The sequence below is a fragment of the Nansenia antarctica genome (assembly GCF_963989245.1).
Source record: "Nansenia antarctica genome assembly, chromosome: 16".
In the NCBI taxonomy this organism is placed as follows: Eukaryota; Metazoa; Chordata; class Actinopteri; order Argentiniformes; family Microstomatidae; genus Nansenia; species Nansenia antarctica.
In genome coordinates, this window is record NC_137686.1 from 8,316,878 (window position 1) to 8,333,154 (window position 16,277).

The 16,277-nt window shown below is 46.1% G+C and overlaps 2 protein-coding genes across 2 annotated transcripts; one reads left to right on the plus strand and one right to left on the minus strand.

Moving 5' to 3' along the window:
• Window positions 1-1,542: 1,542 nt before the first annotated feature.
• On the plus strand, window positions 1,543-7,620 carry cdc6 (cell division cycle 6 homolog; the record flags this gene model as incomplete). The annotated part of the gene is made up of 11 exons (XM_080546605.1): window positions 1,543-1,804; window positions 2,107-2,430; window positions 2,741-2,943; window positions 3,338-3,492; window positions 4,450-4,556; window positions 4,814-4,953; window positions 5,239-5,339; window positions 5,569-5,636; window positions 6,043-6,218; window positions 6,492-6,632; window positions 7,531-7,620. 11 exons carry the CDS (start codon window positions 1,543-1,545, stop codon window positions 7,618-7,620), a joined length of 1,767 nt encoding a protein of 588 aa, XP_080402731.1.
• Window positions 7,621-10,422: 2,802 nt separating this feature from the next.
• Window positions 10,423-11,733, minus strand: LOC308171912 (serum amyloid P-component-like; the record flags this gene model as incomplete). Its single annotated transcript, XM_080546826.1, has 3 exons — window positions 10,423-10,942; window positions 11,251-11,356; window positions 11,703-11,733. 3 exons carry the CDS (start codon window positions 11,731-11,733, stop codon window positions 10,423-10,425), a joined length of 657 nt encoding a protein of 218 aa, XP_080402952.1.
• Window positions 11,734-16,277: the final 4,544 nt, after the last annotated feature.

The following is a 16,277-nucleotide window of genomic DNA, read 5'->3' on the forward strand; positions in this document are numbered from 1 at the left end:
AAAAAAACAAGAAGGGAAAGGAGCTGGTTTACATAAATAAAGGCTATGCACACTATCCACTATACTATACTGTACAAATAAAACACTGTGCTGTACTCTATGCTATGCTATACCTATTCTAACATTTCCTATTCTCTGCAACCTTATGTACCATAGGGTTGTCATTATTGCACATAGTGTTATTGCACATTCATTTAAAGTGTCGCAGTTTGCAGGCTTGTTCCCCATCGTACCTTTTGTATTGTTTGTGATTATGTGTGTCTGATTATTTTAAAGGCAACATAGGCTATAGACGAATAGAGACAGAAATAAATATCTACCTAGATTTCCAACAAAGTATCAGAAACGGTCGGACACTGTCCGAGAATGTCAACTAAACAAAGCTGAATTTGCCGGGAAATTTCCAGTCCGCCCAAAAGTGACATGATCGAATCTCCCGCCAGCTTGGGGCCTGGCGGATGTTGACGCACACGTGACCGCCCCCTGCAAGATCAGCCAATCAGAGCATGGGAAATTGAACATCGACGCCTAGCGGACCAATCACACGCCGGCGGCGGGAAGCCCAGCTGACTGGGAGGAGCCGCGAAGACATTTGGCGCAAGTTTACAAGTTTACCTCAGTCGGTGAAGATTGCCTCCGTCTCCACACATCACGAATACACGACTGAGTGAAAAACTTCTTTCAGCTGCTAAAATCAGGTAAGACAACATTTACAGTAGCATGTTTTTGAGTGTGTTAAAGATGCTTGCAGCAATTTTTGACGATGACAGACTGACTGTTCCTGAACATTATTGACGAAATTGGTGGGAAACGCTGAGCTGCTGAGCCGGGTGTTTGGTGAACGCTGACACGGGTAGATTTGCGATTCAGTCTTTCTAAGTTTGTCATCATATTTGTCGTTTTTCTCGAGTAACAGCTACATGTCAATATCCTATGGCTTTAGATTCACTTTTCGTTGATTATTTTGTTTTTGCGCTGACTTCGTTCCAGCAGCTGTTGTGGTGTTGGCGCCACAAATGTGTATTGTCCTCGTCAGATGATCTTGTCACCCTGGAGTGAAGATTCACACTCCATTTACTCTCCAGGAAATTGGCCACTGCAGTAACTCGCACTTTTGCAAGGATCAAACATCAGTAACAATATATACAGTATATAACCTAACTTGTGTTGCTGATTTAGTTGCAACATTGCAAAGTATAGCCTAAGTGTGAAGTTGCTAGCTAGCAGGTTTGCTCATCTACTCCAGTCAATGACTCGTAGCTAAACACTGCGGGCTGAATGCTCCTACATTCCTCATCAGATGTGCCACGTCGTTTCGACAGTCGACATATTAGATTAGCACCATGAGTCATGACACGCTGGTCTTCAGTCACTCATGAGTAAATGACATGACTTGAGTGAGAGACTGAGACATACTGCCCTTTCAAAGTATAGGCGCACGCTTATGGCGTTAACTCAGTGGCCACTAATATACATGTCTGTGCCCTCTCTAGTATGAATAATATAACGTCAAATGTCGTTGTCTCCTCAGGACATTGTAAGATGCCCAGCACCCGCTCCCAGGCCCAGCCCACCCTCCAGTTCCCCAGACGCAAGTCGTCGAGGGAGGGCTTGCGGTCCAAGAGCACCCCGGTGTCAGAGGAGCCCCAGCCACCCTGCCCTGCGGAGCCCAAGCCCCAGATCCAGCCCCTGGTCCCGGTCCAGCTGACCCCTCTCTCCCCCAAACCCACGGTCGTCAGGGCGACCCCTCTGTCCCCAAGGCTCACCCCCATCAGGCTGCCCCTCAGCCCCCGCAAACGCACTGGTGAGTAGTCTCCACCCCCCCCCCCAAACACACACACACACACACACACACTCCTATACACACACATACAAACTCCTATACACACCCACAAGCTTATATACACACACAGACACACACACTAGCTTTTCCCCATTACTGTCAAATATCTGAGGTACTTTTCCATTATGGCGATGTCTTGTAACATAAGGCGCCAGCTCTCTTATGACCGAGATGTTCTCTCAACCAGACTAGCCTGGATACAGAACAGTTAGCTGACAGTGAATAACCACGTCACTCTGTTCCTCATGTCCCCTCTCCCTCAGGCGATGACAACAGCTGTAACTTGGGCGCCGGCCTCCTGGGCTCACCCCCCAAACAGAGCCGCCCCGCCCTGGGCTCCCCCCACAAGCTGGTGTCCGCCCGCAAGCTGGGCTTCGACGAGAACTCCCCCCTGCTCTCCCCCAGACGGCGGCTAGTCCCCGCCTCCCCCAAGCAGCTCCTCTCCTCCGCCCCCCACCCCTCCTCCCCCAGGAGACTACAGGAGACCCCCACCTCCTCCCCCAGGAGACTACAGGAGACCCCCACCGGAAGCCCCGCGTGTTCCCGCTCGGAGAAGAAGGCCCCGGTGGCCCGACTCTTCGCTGAAAGTAAGATGCTCTCCTCCTCCTCCTCCTCTCATTTTCACGTCATCCTTCACCTCCCGTCATGTGACTATGTATGGTCGTGGCTTTCCTTCCATCTGAGCAACCAACATATGTGTCTATAGAGCGTCTCTCTGTCCACAAAGCAAAGTCTATCTTCTTTAAAACACCTAGCACACGTGTTTCGATGCCGTTCCTCATTCCGTTCCGTGCATTACAATGAGCCCGACCTCCGATTGCAACCTCCGCCAGCCTCCACGGATCTAGCAAACCTGTAACCCTCCTCTCCCTTCCCCTCCCCCTCCCTCCCCCCCAGAGTCCAGGTACCAGGGGGTGAAGCAGGCCCTCCACACGGCGGTCCCCCAGCGCCTCCTGTCCCGGGAGGCGGAGCGTGGCGCCATCCGCTCCTTCCTGGAGGAGCGCGTGCTGCAGGGCCCTAACCCCGCCAGCCTGTACATCTCCGGGGCCCCCGGCACGGGGAAGACCGCCTGCCTCAACTGTGTCCTGCAGGAGATGAAGGTGAGCACGGCTGCTGCTGTTGTTGTTGGTGTTGTTGTTGTTAGCGTTGTATAGGTAGCGTTTGAGTTGGCGTGTTTATTGTGTGGAATCGTTAGCTGTGGTTGTAATGGCTAGCTCTCTCTCTCTGTCTCCAGCTCTCTCTCTGTCTTTCTCTCTCTCTCTTTGTGTGTGTCTCTCTCTCTCTCTCTCTGTGTGTCTCTGTCTGTGTCTCTCTCTCTCTCACCCTCTCTCTCTCTCCGTGTCTGTCTCTCTCTCACCCTCTCTCTCTCCTACTCTCTCTCTCTCCGTGTCTGTCTCTCTCTCTCTGTCTGTCTGTCTCTCTCACTCCCCCTCTCTGTCTCTGTACCTAACCCCCCCAGTGTAATAAACCTCATTGTTTATCTCTGTGTCTCAGGAGGATCTGAAGCCCATCCAGTCGGTGGTGATCAACTGTATGACCCTGCGCAGCTCCCACGCCATCTTCCCTCTGCTGGCCCAGCAGCTGGGGGCCCCCGGGGGCCACACGGACACCAAGCTGCAGAAGCTGCTCACCAGCCCCGGCCCCACTGTGTGAGTACCTATCTACGCCTCCTAGCTACCTAGTAGGGATGTCCCGATCCGATACTGATATCGGATATCGACCCGATATTGGTCCTGAATGCTGGATCGGGGATCGCACCAGAAGAAAAAAAAGGCTCCGATCCTACTGTCATGCGCAGTCAAACTTATGTGTATAAGCGATGAGGGAGTGAAAACAGTGAACAGAAACGCGTGTCGCAGAAATGCTTCACGCGAGTCGCAGAAATGCTTCACGCGAGTCCTATATGCGCTTAAAATGCGCATAGCGCTGTGTGCTTCCGGTTTCATTACAAAGAGGTTAACCCTATATGTGCCTGACGTCTAACAACATTCAAATGACTCTAACTTCATATTTTTTCGGATTTCAATGTATGACACATCATTTGAAAGCTTATGATCCGTAGTTCCAATCCACAACACGTCGCATTTGTTGCTTTAATAAAGGCTGGCAGTCTTTAATTTAACTGTTGTTGGTGTGGACTATATACTGGGGAGGTATTTGTTATTATTCAGTGGTCAAAAAATGTATACAAATATCGGATCGGTATCGGTAGTGAAAAAGTGGGATCGGGACATCCCTACTACCTAGCTACGCCTCCTAGCTACCTAGCTACGCCTCCACTATATGTACTACACCACCACTAACCCCCTCCACTATAGTCTATCTGTCTATCTATATACACTACAACTCACTACTCTGGACTGGCATCTAAGGCAGTATAAAAGTTTATAATAATAATAGTGATAATGATGTGTTTATTTTTGTGTAGCACTTTTCTCAGTACTCAGACACGCATTCCATGGAGAACAAGACTAGGTAGATATATAACTGGTAGCAATGTTGTTTTGTGTGTCTTATCTGTGCTAACCCCCCTTTCCCCGCTCCCTCTCTCCCCCATCCCTCTCTCTCCCCCCTCCCTCTCTCCCCCATCCCTCTCTCTCCCCCAGTCTCCTGGTTCTGGATGAGATGGACCAGCTGGACAGCAAGTCCCAGGATGTTCTGTACACCATCTTTGAGTGGCCCTACCTGGCCAAGTCACGCCTGTGTCTCATCGGTAAGAGCCCACGCCACAGCCACATATACACTCCTTTATTTACCCTTTTATCAGAGGGTTTCACCCTTAACCTATACATGAAGATACATACCGTAATCATTCAAGTACACCCATTTTGTCTGCTAAATGCCAAGAAGGTAAATGTTAATGCAAGTTATTGTGGGCATTTATTATTTATTTAGCGTTTGGAGGAAGCTGTCAGTGTTGTTTCCTGTGTGCAGGTGTAGTGAAGTTGTCTGCGTGTCGTGTCGTTCTAGGTATCGCCAACGCTCTGGACCTGACGGACCGTATCCTGCCCAGGCTGCAGGCGCTGCCTCGCTGCCGCCCCCTGCTGTTACACTTCCCTCCCTACAGCCGACAGGAGCTCACCGCCATCGTACAGGACAGACTCACGCAGGTACGGTCCAGAGAATACACCAGGGGGAGGCTGGCGGAGGTAGAAATCGGAGGACGGGCTCAATGGTAATGATTGGAACGGGATGATGACGTTCCTTATTCTGTTCCATGCGATACGTTGAGCCCGTCCTCCGATTTCACTATGTGTTATGGGAGATTAATTTCAGTATGCAAAATTGACAAACGTTTATGAAAAGATGTACCAAGTCTCTCGCTAATTTTCTCTCTCTCTCTCTCTCTCTCTCTCTCTCTCTCTCTCTCTCTCTCATATCCATCCCTCCATCAGGCGTCGGGGGAGGGGGTTGTGGATGCGTCGGCCGTCCAGTTCTGTGCCAGGAAGGTCTCCGCCGTGTCAGGAGACGCCAGGAAAGCCCTGGACATCTGCCGGTAAGAGCTGTCAATCAAACATTATCATCTAGAGCTGTCAATCAAACACTATCATCTAGAGCTGTCAATCAAACACTGATGGCATCCAGATGGCAGAATATCACACAACTCCCCAACATGACTGTGTTATTAAGCTTAATAAGATGATCTGAAACGTGTCCCATGCTGTTGTTGTGTGATTAATCCTGTATTACTGTTACTTACCTACCTCTGTGTCTGTGTGTGACAGGCGTGCGATAGAGATGGTGGAGTCTGATGACAGGAAGAAAGCCTCCGACCCCACAGCAGAAACTAAAGGTAAACAGCCTTAGTTACCACGGTTACGTGTCTGTCTGTGTGTCTGTGCCTGTGTCTTGGCTGGTGATCATAGTGAGTTGGACTGGTGATCAGAAAGGCATGAGTTCAAGTCCCACCTGGGAACACCATCACTAGTGTGCCCTTGAGTAAAGCACTCAGCCCTAAGCTGCTCCAGGGAGACTGTCCCTGTTATCTGGAATCGTAAGTCGCTTTGGATACAAGTGTCTGTTAAATGATACCTAGACAAATATATTTGTTGTCTAGTCCATCTATCCGTCTGTCTGTCATCGCAAGAAAAAGTAATCTATGCCAGACGCCATTAGGAGTCAAAAAAGCTAGAGGGAGGAGGAATTCAAAAGATATCTATATTAATAACCGTCTCCTGTCCTTCCCGTGTCCCCTGCAGCGTCTCGTGTGAGCGTGCCCCAGGTGGCCCGCGTGCTGGCGGAGGTGTACGGGGACCGCATGGCCTCGTCCGGGGGGGGGGAGGGGGAGAGCTTCCCTCTGCAGCAGAAGCTGCTGGTCTGCTGTCTGCTGATGCTCACACGCAACGGCAAGAACAAGGAGATGCCCCTGGGCAAGGTGAGGGACTGAGACTTACTGTACACACACACACACACTTACTTATACAAGCTCGCACACACACACACACACACTTACTTATACATGCTCGCACACACACACATTCGTAAAGAGATTAGTGTTTCCCACAGGATTTTGTGAGACTGGCACGTGGAGCATGTATTTACAAAATAACATTTTTAGTCATGCTTTTGGTTTGTTATGAGACCATGGTGGGACGAATTAGACTACGGCAAAGCTCATTTTCTCTCCCTCCTCCTCCTCCTCCTCCAGCTCCATGAGGTGTACAGCCGGCTGTGTGCCCAGAGGCAGGTGGGCAGCGTGGGGCAGGGGGAGTGCCTCTCCCTCTGCAGCCTCCTGGAGAGCCGGGGAATCTTCTCCCTCAAGAAGGCCAAGGAGGCCCGTCTCACCAAGGTACAGGAAAAACCCCAGGCCCTGTTTGAATACTCTCCCCTCTCTCTCCCTCCCTCTCTCCCCTGAAGATACCAAGGATTCCACTGCATTGCTAACACCTATCAAATGATGATGATGATAATAATAATAATAATAAGCTATATTTATATAGCACCTTTCATGCATAGCAATGCAGCTCGAAGTGCTGTACAATACAGCAACAGAGATGTTAGATCATTCATTACCTAGGGGAGGGTTGGAACCAGGCCAAAGGCCCTTGTCTGGTCAGCAGAGCGTGTGGGTGAAAAGGGACCTCGCGGTTTGAGGTTTATTTTAGGTGACAGTAATCATTACGCTGAGATTGTACCCTCTCTACTGGAGCTGGCCTGTGTTTCCTCTGGTTTAGAGCAATAAAACTGTTTAACTGTTTTTACCTCAAAATAGGCCAACAATTTTCATAAATGTTCTTTGTTTTCAGGCAAAAACAAATGGCACCTTTTTGGGCCATCACCAGTTTGCATCCCTGTTGAGTAACAACCTGTCTTTTTAATGTGCTTCTCTTCAGTGGCCAAGCTTAAGAATAAATAGCATTCCAGGGTTTTTCCTGGTTAAAAATTAGGCTTAGGTGGTAGAAGTGGTGTGTGGTGGGGGGTAAATGTGCACGCGAAAACTATTTTGTGCGCCCGCACAATGTACCTCCCTTTCCATCTTTCTTGAAATACCCTACATTCCTTGTTGACCTTTCTTTCTTTTTCGCCAGCGTTTTTGCTAAGCTAACGTAACGCAATTGTCAGCGCAGCAACTCAGGCCGCCCAAGCCTTTCCAATGTAGGAGAAACTGTGCCGTCCTCTCTTCCTGCTGTGCAGACCTGCTGATTGGTCAAGGAGACTAACGTACTTCCTCCTCTCTTGGCCGGCAGGTGTCTCTGAAGATCGAGGAGAAGGACGTGGAGAACGCCCTGAAGGACCGCACGCTGCTCGGGAGCATCCTGGCCGCCGGCCTGCCCTGACCTTTCACCTCTGATGATGTCATCATCTTCCTCTTACAACATGACAGAACCAGATGAATATTTATTTGTTCTTTATTTTTTTCATAGATATATGTATATTGTGTAATATGTATATTGCTTTGGGGTTCTATTGCTAAGTTATCTGAGAAACTTTTCCAGAATTATGTGAAATGCAGAGTTTGTTAAATTTGTTTTGTTCCAACATGTTGGACAAAGCTTAGTGTTGAAACCAACCTGGGGGGTATTCCATCAACATCGCTAAAGGAAAATCCAGGCTTTTTTTTTTGCTTAGAACTTCAGTTTCAGCAACTTGTACAACCATGTCCACATTTGTCTACTGTGTTCTCTATTCTTCAGGCTTATTTTAGTTTTTTTTGTTTTGTGAGATTTATCAAAATAAGCCTGGATTTTCCTTTAGCAACATTGATGTTGTTCCCTGCAGTGGGGAGGGAGGAGCTGCAGTCACTGTTTTTAACCTGACTTTGACATCGTCATCCATTTTAGTTTTATTCTATGTATACATTTATGTAAATATGTTTTAATAAATGAATGTACAGTAATGTCACCTGGTTGTGTCCTGGTCTCTTTCATGCCTCGAAGTTGCCTGGAGTCAGTGGAGCCTGGTGGAATTGCCGTCAATAAATGAGTCCTGTCTCGTCTCATGTCCTCACACTACCCACTAGAACAGCCTAGAGGTGGCGGTAGTAGCCTAGAGGTTAGAGAGGCCGGCTAGCAATCGGAAGGTCTCTGGTTCAATCCCCGCCTCAGGAGCGAGCTGCATGTGAACTGGTGACTGGAGGGTTGGGCTGGCATCATATCTAAGGTGCCTACCACTGCCGTTGTGCCCTTGAGTAAGGCACAACCTAATTGCTCCAAGGGTGCTGACTGGCTGACCCTGTACCTAGGGTCATCCTTAACCCCTTTCTCCAACCCCCCTGTCTGCCCTGAAAGGTGCCATCCAGCTGGGCATCATCACCCACACATAGGGCTTACACACCGGCAGTTCCGAACGCCGGTTCGCGTTCGCGTACCGAAACCTCCGAACGTTGGCGCTGTCTGGTGAATGAGCCCGCGTTCATACCAGTGTATCGTTCGCCAGACATCGCCAACGTTCGGAGGTTTCGGTACGCGAACGCGAACCGGCGTTCGGAACTGCCGGTGTGAAAGAGGCCACAGTGGGCAGCTTGAGCCAGAGAGGGATGTCCTCCTCATGCAGGACTTTGTTGTGGTCGAGAGCATCTTCTTCCCCGGGTAAGTGAAGCTGATTGAGTTAGTGTGTGTGCATGTGGATGAATGTCTTTTTTTGTGAATAATCCTCTGGTATTCAGCTCACTTTAACACTGTCATTGTCATCACTGTCCATCTTCTCTCTCCATCACTGTAACACTGTCATTGTTATCACTGTCCATCTTCTCTCTCCATCTTCCCCCTCTTCTCCCTCCTCCTCTCTCTCCCTCTTCTCCCTCCTCTCTCTCTCCCTCTTCCCTCTCCCACTCTCTCCCTCTTCCCCCTCCTCTCTCTCTCCCTCTTCTCCCACTCTCTCTCCCTCTTCTCCCACTCTCTCCCTCTTCCCCCTCCTCTCTCTCTCCCTCTTCTCCCACTCTCTCTCCCTCTTCTCCCACTCTCTCCCTCTTCCCCCTCCTCTCTTCCCCCTCCTCTCTCTCCTTCTTCTCCCACTCTCTCTCCCTCTTCTCCCACTCTCTCCCTCTTCCCCCTCCTCTCTTCTCCCTCCTCTCTCTCCTTCTTCCCCCTCCTCTCTCTCCCTCCTCTCGCTCCCTCTTCTCCCTCCTCTCTCTCCCTCTTCCCCCTCCTCTCTCTCCCTCTTCTCCCTCCTCTCTCTCCCTCTTCCCCCGCCTCTCCCTCCCTCTTCTCCCACTGTCTGTGAGGACTGTCTGACCTGCTCATCACTACAGTGATTTTCAGTTTAAGACCTATCACCTTCCGCTACATCAGAGAACTCTTCAGCATCCGGCCGGACGACTACCTGGTCAGTAAAGAGACAGTACAGCACACACAACTCATACATACTCTTTACCCCCTTTTGTCTACCACTGGAATTGCTAGTTCTTGGTGTTGTGGTTGATTGGCTGGCTGTGTCTGGTTGTAGTTTTCAGTGGCCTGAAAAGTGTAAGTTTTGACAGCATTTTGGGTGTGTATATACAGTATATACACACACGGATATCTTGTTGCATAGCTATGTTACACAGAGCCTTGACATCATATCCGGGGATAATATCTTTCCGATTTCTTGGTCTTGGTTGGTGGTATTAACAGCCATTATGTGTCTTGCAGAAATGGAACCCACAGAAAGAGGTCATGCCAGTTAGTACTCCAGTTATTCTATCTCAGGTTCTCACGGCTTTTTACTCAGGTTTTAACAGGAGGATTTTATTTGTAATTTGATGATTTGACATTTAAGAAAGCCTCTCAAGAGGACTTTGATCAAAACAAACATTTAAAATAATTTACATTCAACGTAATAATCACAAACATTGAATCATTCGGCCATTCAGTATATTTATGTTCAAGGTAGACAGCAATATCACCTGACCAGGAGTTGAGGGGTGACCGTCGACACAAAACTGAAGCAAGCAAGAGACTAATCTCAATATCATTGTTGTCACGTAGCTATCACTTCGACAACAGTTGCTAGACTGTGTCTACGGGTGCGGATGAGATTAGTCTCTTGCTTTGCTGTCTGTCAAAGCTGTCAACAGCTGTCGCTGGTTATTGTTAGGTATTACCGTTAAGTAGTCAGTCGCGATGCTCTTTCATTAGTTTAAGTAGTGTACACACGAGATACTAATGATAGCATTCCCCCTGCTTGTCCTCCAGCACCACTCTGCCTGTGATCTGGAACTCCAGGGCCCTCCAGTTGAGGACGTTCCCCGGAGTGAAGTTCAGGTCGCTCATGTAGCGCTGGATCTCACAAGGCGAGAGGACGTAGTTCCACATGTGGACGTCGGACAGCAGGCCGACGAAAGACTGCGCGGCGTCAAACCGCCCTCCGTAAGAGTCCTGTTCCTGGCCGAGGACGATGATGGGGGTTTGTTTGATGTCGGTGGAGCTGGTGAACCGCCGCGAGCTGGGTTTGCCGTCCAGCCACAGCTGCGCCAGCCCCGTGTCGGACGCCCAGGTGGAGCACAGGGAGTGCCAGGTGTTGAGAGTGTGGTCCTGCCCCAGGTACACAGTCAGTTTGTCGTTCACATAAAATTGGGTCCCTTTGTTTGTTTCACTCGGTTTGAAGAGCAGGAAACCGTTGCTGAATGAAGGCGTTGCGATGGAGAAGAGGGCGTAGCCTCTGCTCAGATCTGTGAAGTACCTTGAGAGAAATATTTGGAGGGGTTTTAATAATGATATTAATATATAGTTTTTTTTTTAATAACGCCTTTCAAGGAACCCAAGGACGCTTTACACATTTACAGAAAACAGTCAGGCAGAAAAAAACAGAAAACACAGAGACAGTGACAAAACTAAAAGGCCTTGGTGAACAGATGTTTTGAGGGCTGTTTTGAAGGTGTCCGGGGTAGGGGCATTGCAGATCACTGTGAGGAGAGAGGTTTATGCCTGGATTTCACACTAACCGTTTTGCTAACAGTTTGCTTCTGTGCGTGATACTGCAGTAGTTACCTGAGACAGACCGTCACAGATGTGAATTTGTCTTCTGCAGAGGGCATCAGCCTCACATGAGCTGTGTTGGTCTCTTGTGAAAAGGTGAACACTTTACCGGAGAGGTCTGCAGCACGGAGAGGAGGAGAGGAGAGGTGAGGTGAGGTGAGAGGTATCAAGATCAGGTTATCTCAGACATATCTACCATCAGTTTGATCACAAAGATTTTGAAAACTATTTTTCTAAATACTTTTTCTCTACAGTTTTATTTTCACCTGTATTTTTCTTAATTTTTAAATTAATTTGGCCATTTAGCAGACGCTTTTATCCAAAGCGACTTACAATTACGAATTACAGGGACATTCCCCCTGGAGTAACCGAGGGCTAAGTGCCTTACCCAAGGGCACACTAGTAGTGGTGTGGTTTCAGGCGGGATTTGAACTCACAACCTTCCGATCCCAAGTCCAACTCACTATCCACTAGACCACCACGACCTTTCTTCATTTTAGCTACACTATTCAGTGATTTTTAAAAAATATATATACTGAGAAAAACAACAGCAATGCACTGTAGCAAAGGATGGGTACATTTCTAATCTAACCTCATGTATAGTGGGAAAACAAAACCACAAATGTGGAGAAAGAATATCTTACCTTGAGGTAAAGCACAACATGTAGTGAACATCACAAGCATGAGCAATATTTTCTCCATCTGGTAGGATTAAACCAACAGTGGTTTTAATGTTAAGACATTTAGAAAGCTGTAACTTCATATTTATTTTGACTTGGACCGTTTCAATCAATCATGAATTTGTATAGCACTTTTTACAATTAGAATTGTCTCCAAATGCTTTACAGTAAGAACAACACAAATAATATAAACAATACTATTCATATGTTTAACTTGGCCAATTACATCCCTGCAATAAGATTATTTATTAGTGGCCTAATACAAACTATATTTTAGCTTGTTCAAAATCATTCCCGATATATTCCATTTATCATATTTGGACAGACTTGCCATGTTCTTACCTTGAGTTGTGTGAGTCCCTGGATCTGGTCTGAGAGTCAGAGGCAGAGTGATGAGTATTTATCCTCTCTCACCTTCACAGTTTAAGGGTTAGGGTTAGGGTAAGCCCATCACCATCACTAAAGGTATGAGGAAATGGATGTTCTTCCTCACCCAACAGGTGCAGCGACATTCATAAATAGAAGCATTAAAGCATTAGACAACAACAACTGTCACCACCCATTGTTCTTTTTTCTTCTTCAACATTTCCACAGACAAATTCACAATCTAGAACAAGGAAACCCAATCCAGAAAACACAATGGACTGATCAGTTAAGTCTCACAAGACAAAAATACACCTGGATAAAAATAAACCTGGATAAAAATAAACCTGGATTCTCCTTTAGCGACGTTGATGGAATACCCCACAGATTTGCTCAATGATAAACAACGAATAAGGGGCCTCAGCGACTACTCTCAAACTGCTGAGACCCCAAAGGCTTCCTGTGAAGGCTGTGTTAACCAATCTCACTTTTTATTTTTTACAATTTGTTTATTGAAGATTTTCCTTTTTATACAGAAGTACACCAAGATACAATTTAAATCTGCGATTCACCCCCAAAACCCCCCACCCATCCACTCACCCCTTTCCCTTTACTGAGCAAGGTAAGATAGTAGTAACAAAAATAAATAAACAATATATTTTATTATTTATACAAAATACTAAATAAATAAATAAAATATTGAAAGCCGTTATCTTCGAAAACATACAGATATGAATGCAACGATATGCTAAGTGCCAACGGCTATGCTTACCATCCCAAAATATAGACACTTAAGAAATGTATTAGAAATTAAATAAATACATAATAATAATAACATAAAATAAATAGTAAAATAAAATAAATAAATAATAATAATAACATAAAAATAAATAGTAAAATAAAATAAATAAAGGGTACAATATTCAACAACATACTTTGTTGTTTGAATGAAAGACAGCAACCATTCCACATAGTTTGAACTAAACAATCTCACTTTCAAGTCACCACACCTCTGGGGTCTTGTGTGGCTCTCAAACATGTATTTGAGCTGCCTTTCATTACTCAGTGCACCATACTCTATTATTTTGCTTTGGACAATAAACTTGTTGACTTAACACTTTTGCAACTGTAAAACATCTTATTTCACAAGGGTGAAATTCCTCCACTGCCTCCATGCCTCAGGTGTATCATTACTGTATGGCTTCAAACCTGCCTACTCTGTTCTGCTCCTGTATACAGGTGTGTCTGTAAGGGAACAAACTGCTCCTGTATACAGGTGTGTCTGTAAGGGAACAAACCAGTTACAGTTACAGAGTAGATTGTATACTTCTACCTTTTGTAAAAGAGAATGTGTTCTCAATATACTGCTAGCTGTACAAAAGCTGGCCTCAACCCTCAGTTACGAGGATGTCAGCAAACAAGATACAGTTTCAGATGCTGAATCTGAAGACCATGAAGAGGAATGCTGTCGTCCCGCTTCTCAGAGTACTGGACTCTAATCCAACAGGCTCCCCGCTCTCTTTGTTTGTTTGTTATCAATCTCGCAGGATTTATCAAAATAAGCCTGGATTATCCTTTAACGACGTTGATGGAATACCCCCCAGGGCCTCCCAGTTGAGAACATTCCCTGGGGCAGGCATGTACACAGTCAGAATCAGAATTGCAGAACTGAATGTGTGGTTATTCTTAGGTTCAGGTTCTTTGCATTGCAGCAGAATACAAAATCAACAGTAATGCAATAAAGCAGCAAAAAACTCAATCAACAATAACAGAATAAAGTAAAATAAGTATGGTGATATAATAAAACACATTTAAAAAGTAGTATATGGTGATAAGGTGATGGTAGTTGTACTACAGCGGGACCAGTTCTACAGTAGTGCAAAATTGTACAGTGCATTTGAAAAGTATTCAGACCCCTTCACTTTTTCCACATTGCGTTGTGGTATATCTTAATGCAAGGATAATATTTAGTGTCATTTTGGAATCAATATCATTGTTTTTATAGTGTCTCTGATTTGCATAGGAATCAATTACACACTGTGGATTAGGTTGTCATTACAAATTAAGCAAACGGAGAGGAACCAAACTGCTTAGGAATGTGACCCTGAGGCCTGGGGAGACTTACACAAATGTACAAAGTTGAATGGTGGAGAGGAAAAAGCACAGTTGATGGGACATCATCTCAGTCACTGCACAAAATTGGTCTTTAACCAAGTGGCCAAAAAGTCCCGTAATAATCTAAAATATAATCTCATATCCATAACTGTGTTTGCAACATTAAATTCAAGTGATGCAGCAAAGAAAGTGACAGGAAATGTGTTTATTTGTTTTTTTACTACAAAACATTAAGTTTAGCGCAAATCCAGCACATGTAATGCAGTTTCTGCACCATCTCTCGTGTGAAGAGTTGTGGTAACTGCATCTAGTTATGGGTAGGCCTATATTTGTCACTGGTAGGGACTGGGGAGTTTGTCAGGATCAAGAGAAAATGCTCAAGTTTGCTGAGTTGGTAGTGACATCCTAATCTACACAGTGTGTAATTGATTCCTGCACAATAAAGCGTGAGAACACAACCCATCCCACCATCACTCTTCTCAGACCCTCTCACAGTCGACATGGAACCCTGCCTTGTGATTCTACTGATTCTGGCTGCATTTCATCATGGTATGAAACCGTTATTTTACTCAATTACTTACATAAATGATTTTTATTTTATTTTAATCAGTTTTCCTCACTAACATATATTTTAATTTCTCTACAGAGGGCAGAGGAGACGGTGTGTTTCAACCAACAGGAGATGCGACTGCTACTGTAGGAGCGGAGAAGACACTCACCTGTCAATACGATACTTCTGATCCAAGTCCTTATCTGTTCTGGTACAGACAGCGGACCGATGACCGCCCCTCATACTTACTGATGAGGTTCCTGTTTGGATCTGGGGACACTGCCGCCGAGTTCAAGGAGAGATTCAATTCCACTTTGGATTCTAAAGCGAAGTCAGTTCCTCTGAGGATCCAGAGGCTGCAGCTGTCTGACTCTGCTGTGTACTACTTTGCTCTGAGGCCCACTGTGACTACAGGATATACAGCCCCTGTACAACAACCCTCTGTGCAGCACATGGACACACGTCTGCTGAATAGAACAGTGATCCACATTGAAATCTAACGAGAGACCCTCTCCTCACCATCCCAGCCCCAACCAAGACTAGCATTATGATGATGAGGACGATGAGGAGGAGGAGGATGATGATGATGATCGTATGGTCAAAATAACCTCTTCCATTGCAGCTCAAAAGTGTCAACATCATTGAAATAGGGTACATAGTATATCTGAGGGTAGGTTTGATTTTCTCGTAGCACAGGGCATTTTGGATGGAGAAAACGGCAATGTACTAGAAATGCCATCATCAACCACAAGAGGGCAACGCTGACACTGTCTCACTGGTGGGAATGTGAACTGGCTGTTTGAGGAGGGTCTCTGGCAGGTGTGAGAAAAGAACAAGTTATAGAACAGATTGGATAAGAACTAGAACCTTGGATTAGAACCTTGGATTAGAACTAGAACCTTGGATTAGAACTTTCCTTCAGGTTTCATTACCTGTGGAACAAAGACATCAGTTAGTTGTTGCTCTGGTTCTTTGTACATGATGATGGACCTGCAGGCTTGGCTGTGGACCTCCATGGTTCTTGCTTCACTTCTCTTAGGTAGGACACCCAGTGTGACTTACTTTGACACAGTTTTCCTCACAGTGCTGATATATACATCTTTCTATATTTGTATTAGATTTACGAAATATGTTGGGGGGTTTATTTGTTTTGCAGAGTGCAAAGGAGACAGAGTCATTCAGTCGCAGGGAACGGTGACTGCTTATGAAGGAGAAGACGTGTCTCTCAACTGTGAATATGAAACCTCTAATGCATCACCATTTCTCTTCTGGTACATCCAGTCTGTAAAAGATAACCCAAAATATTTACTTCAAAACAATGTGATTGGACC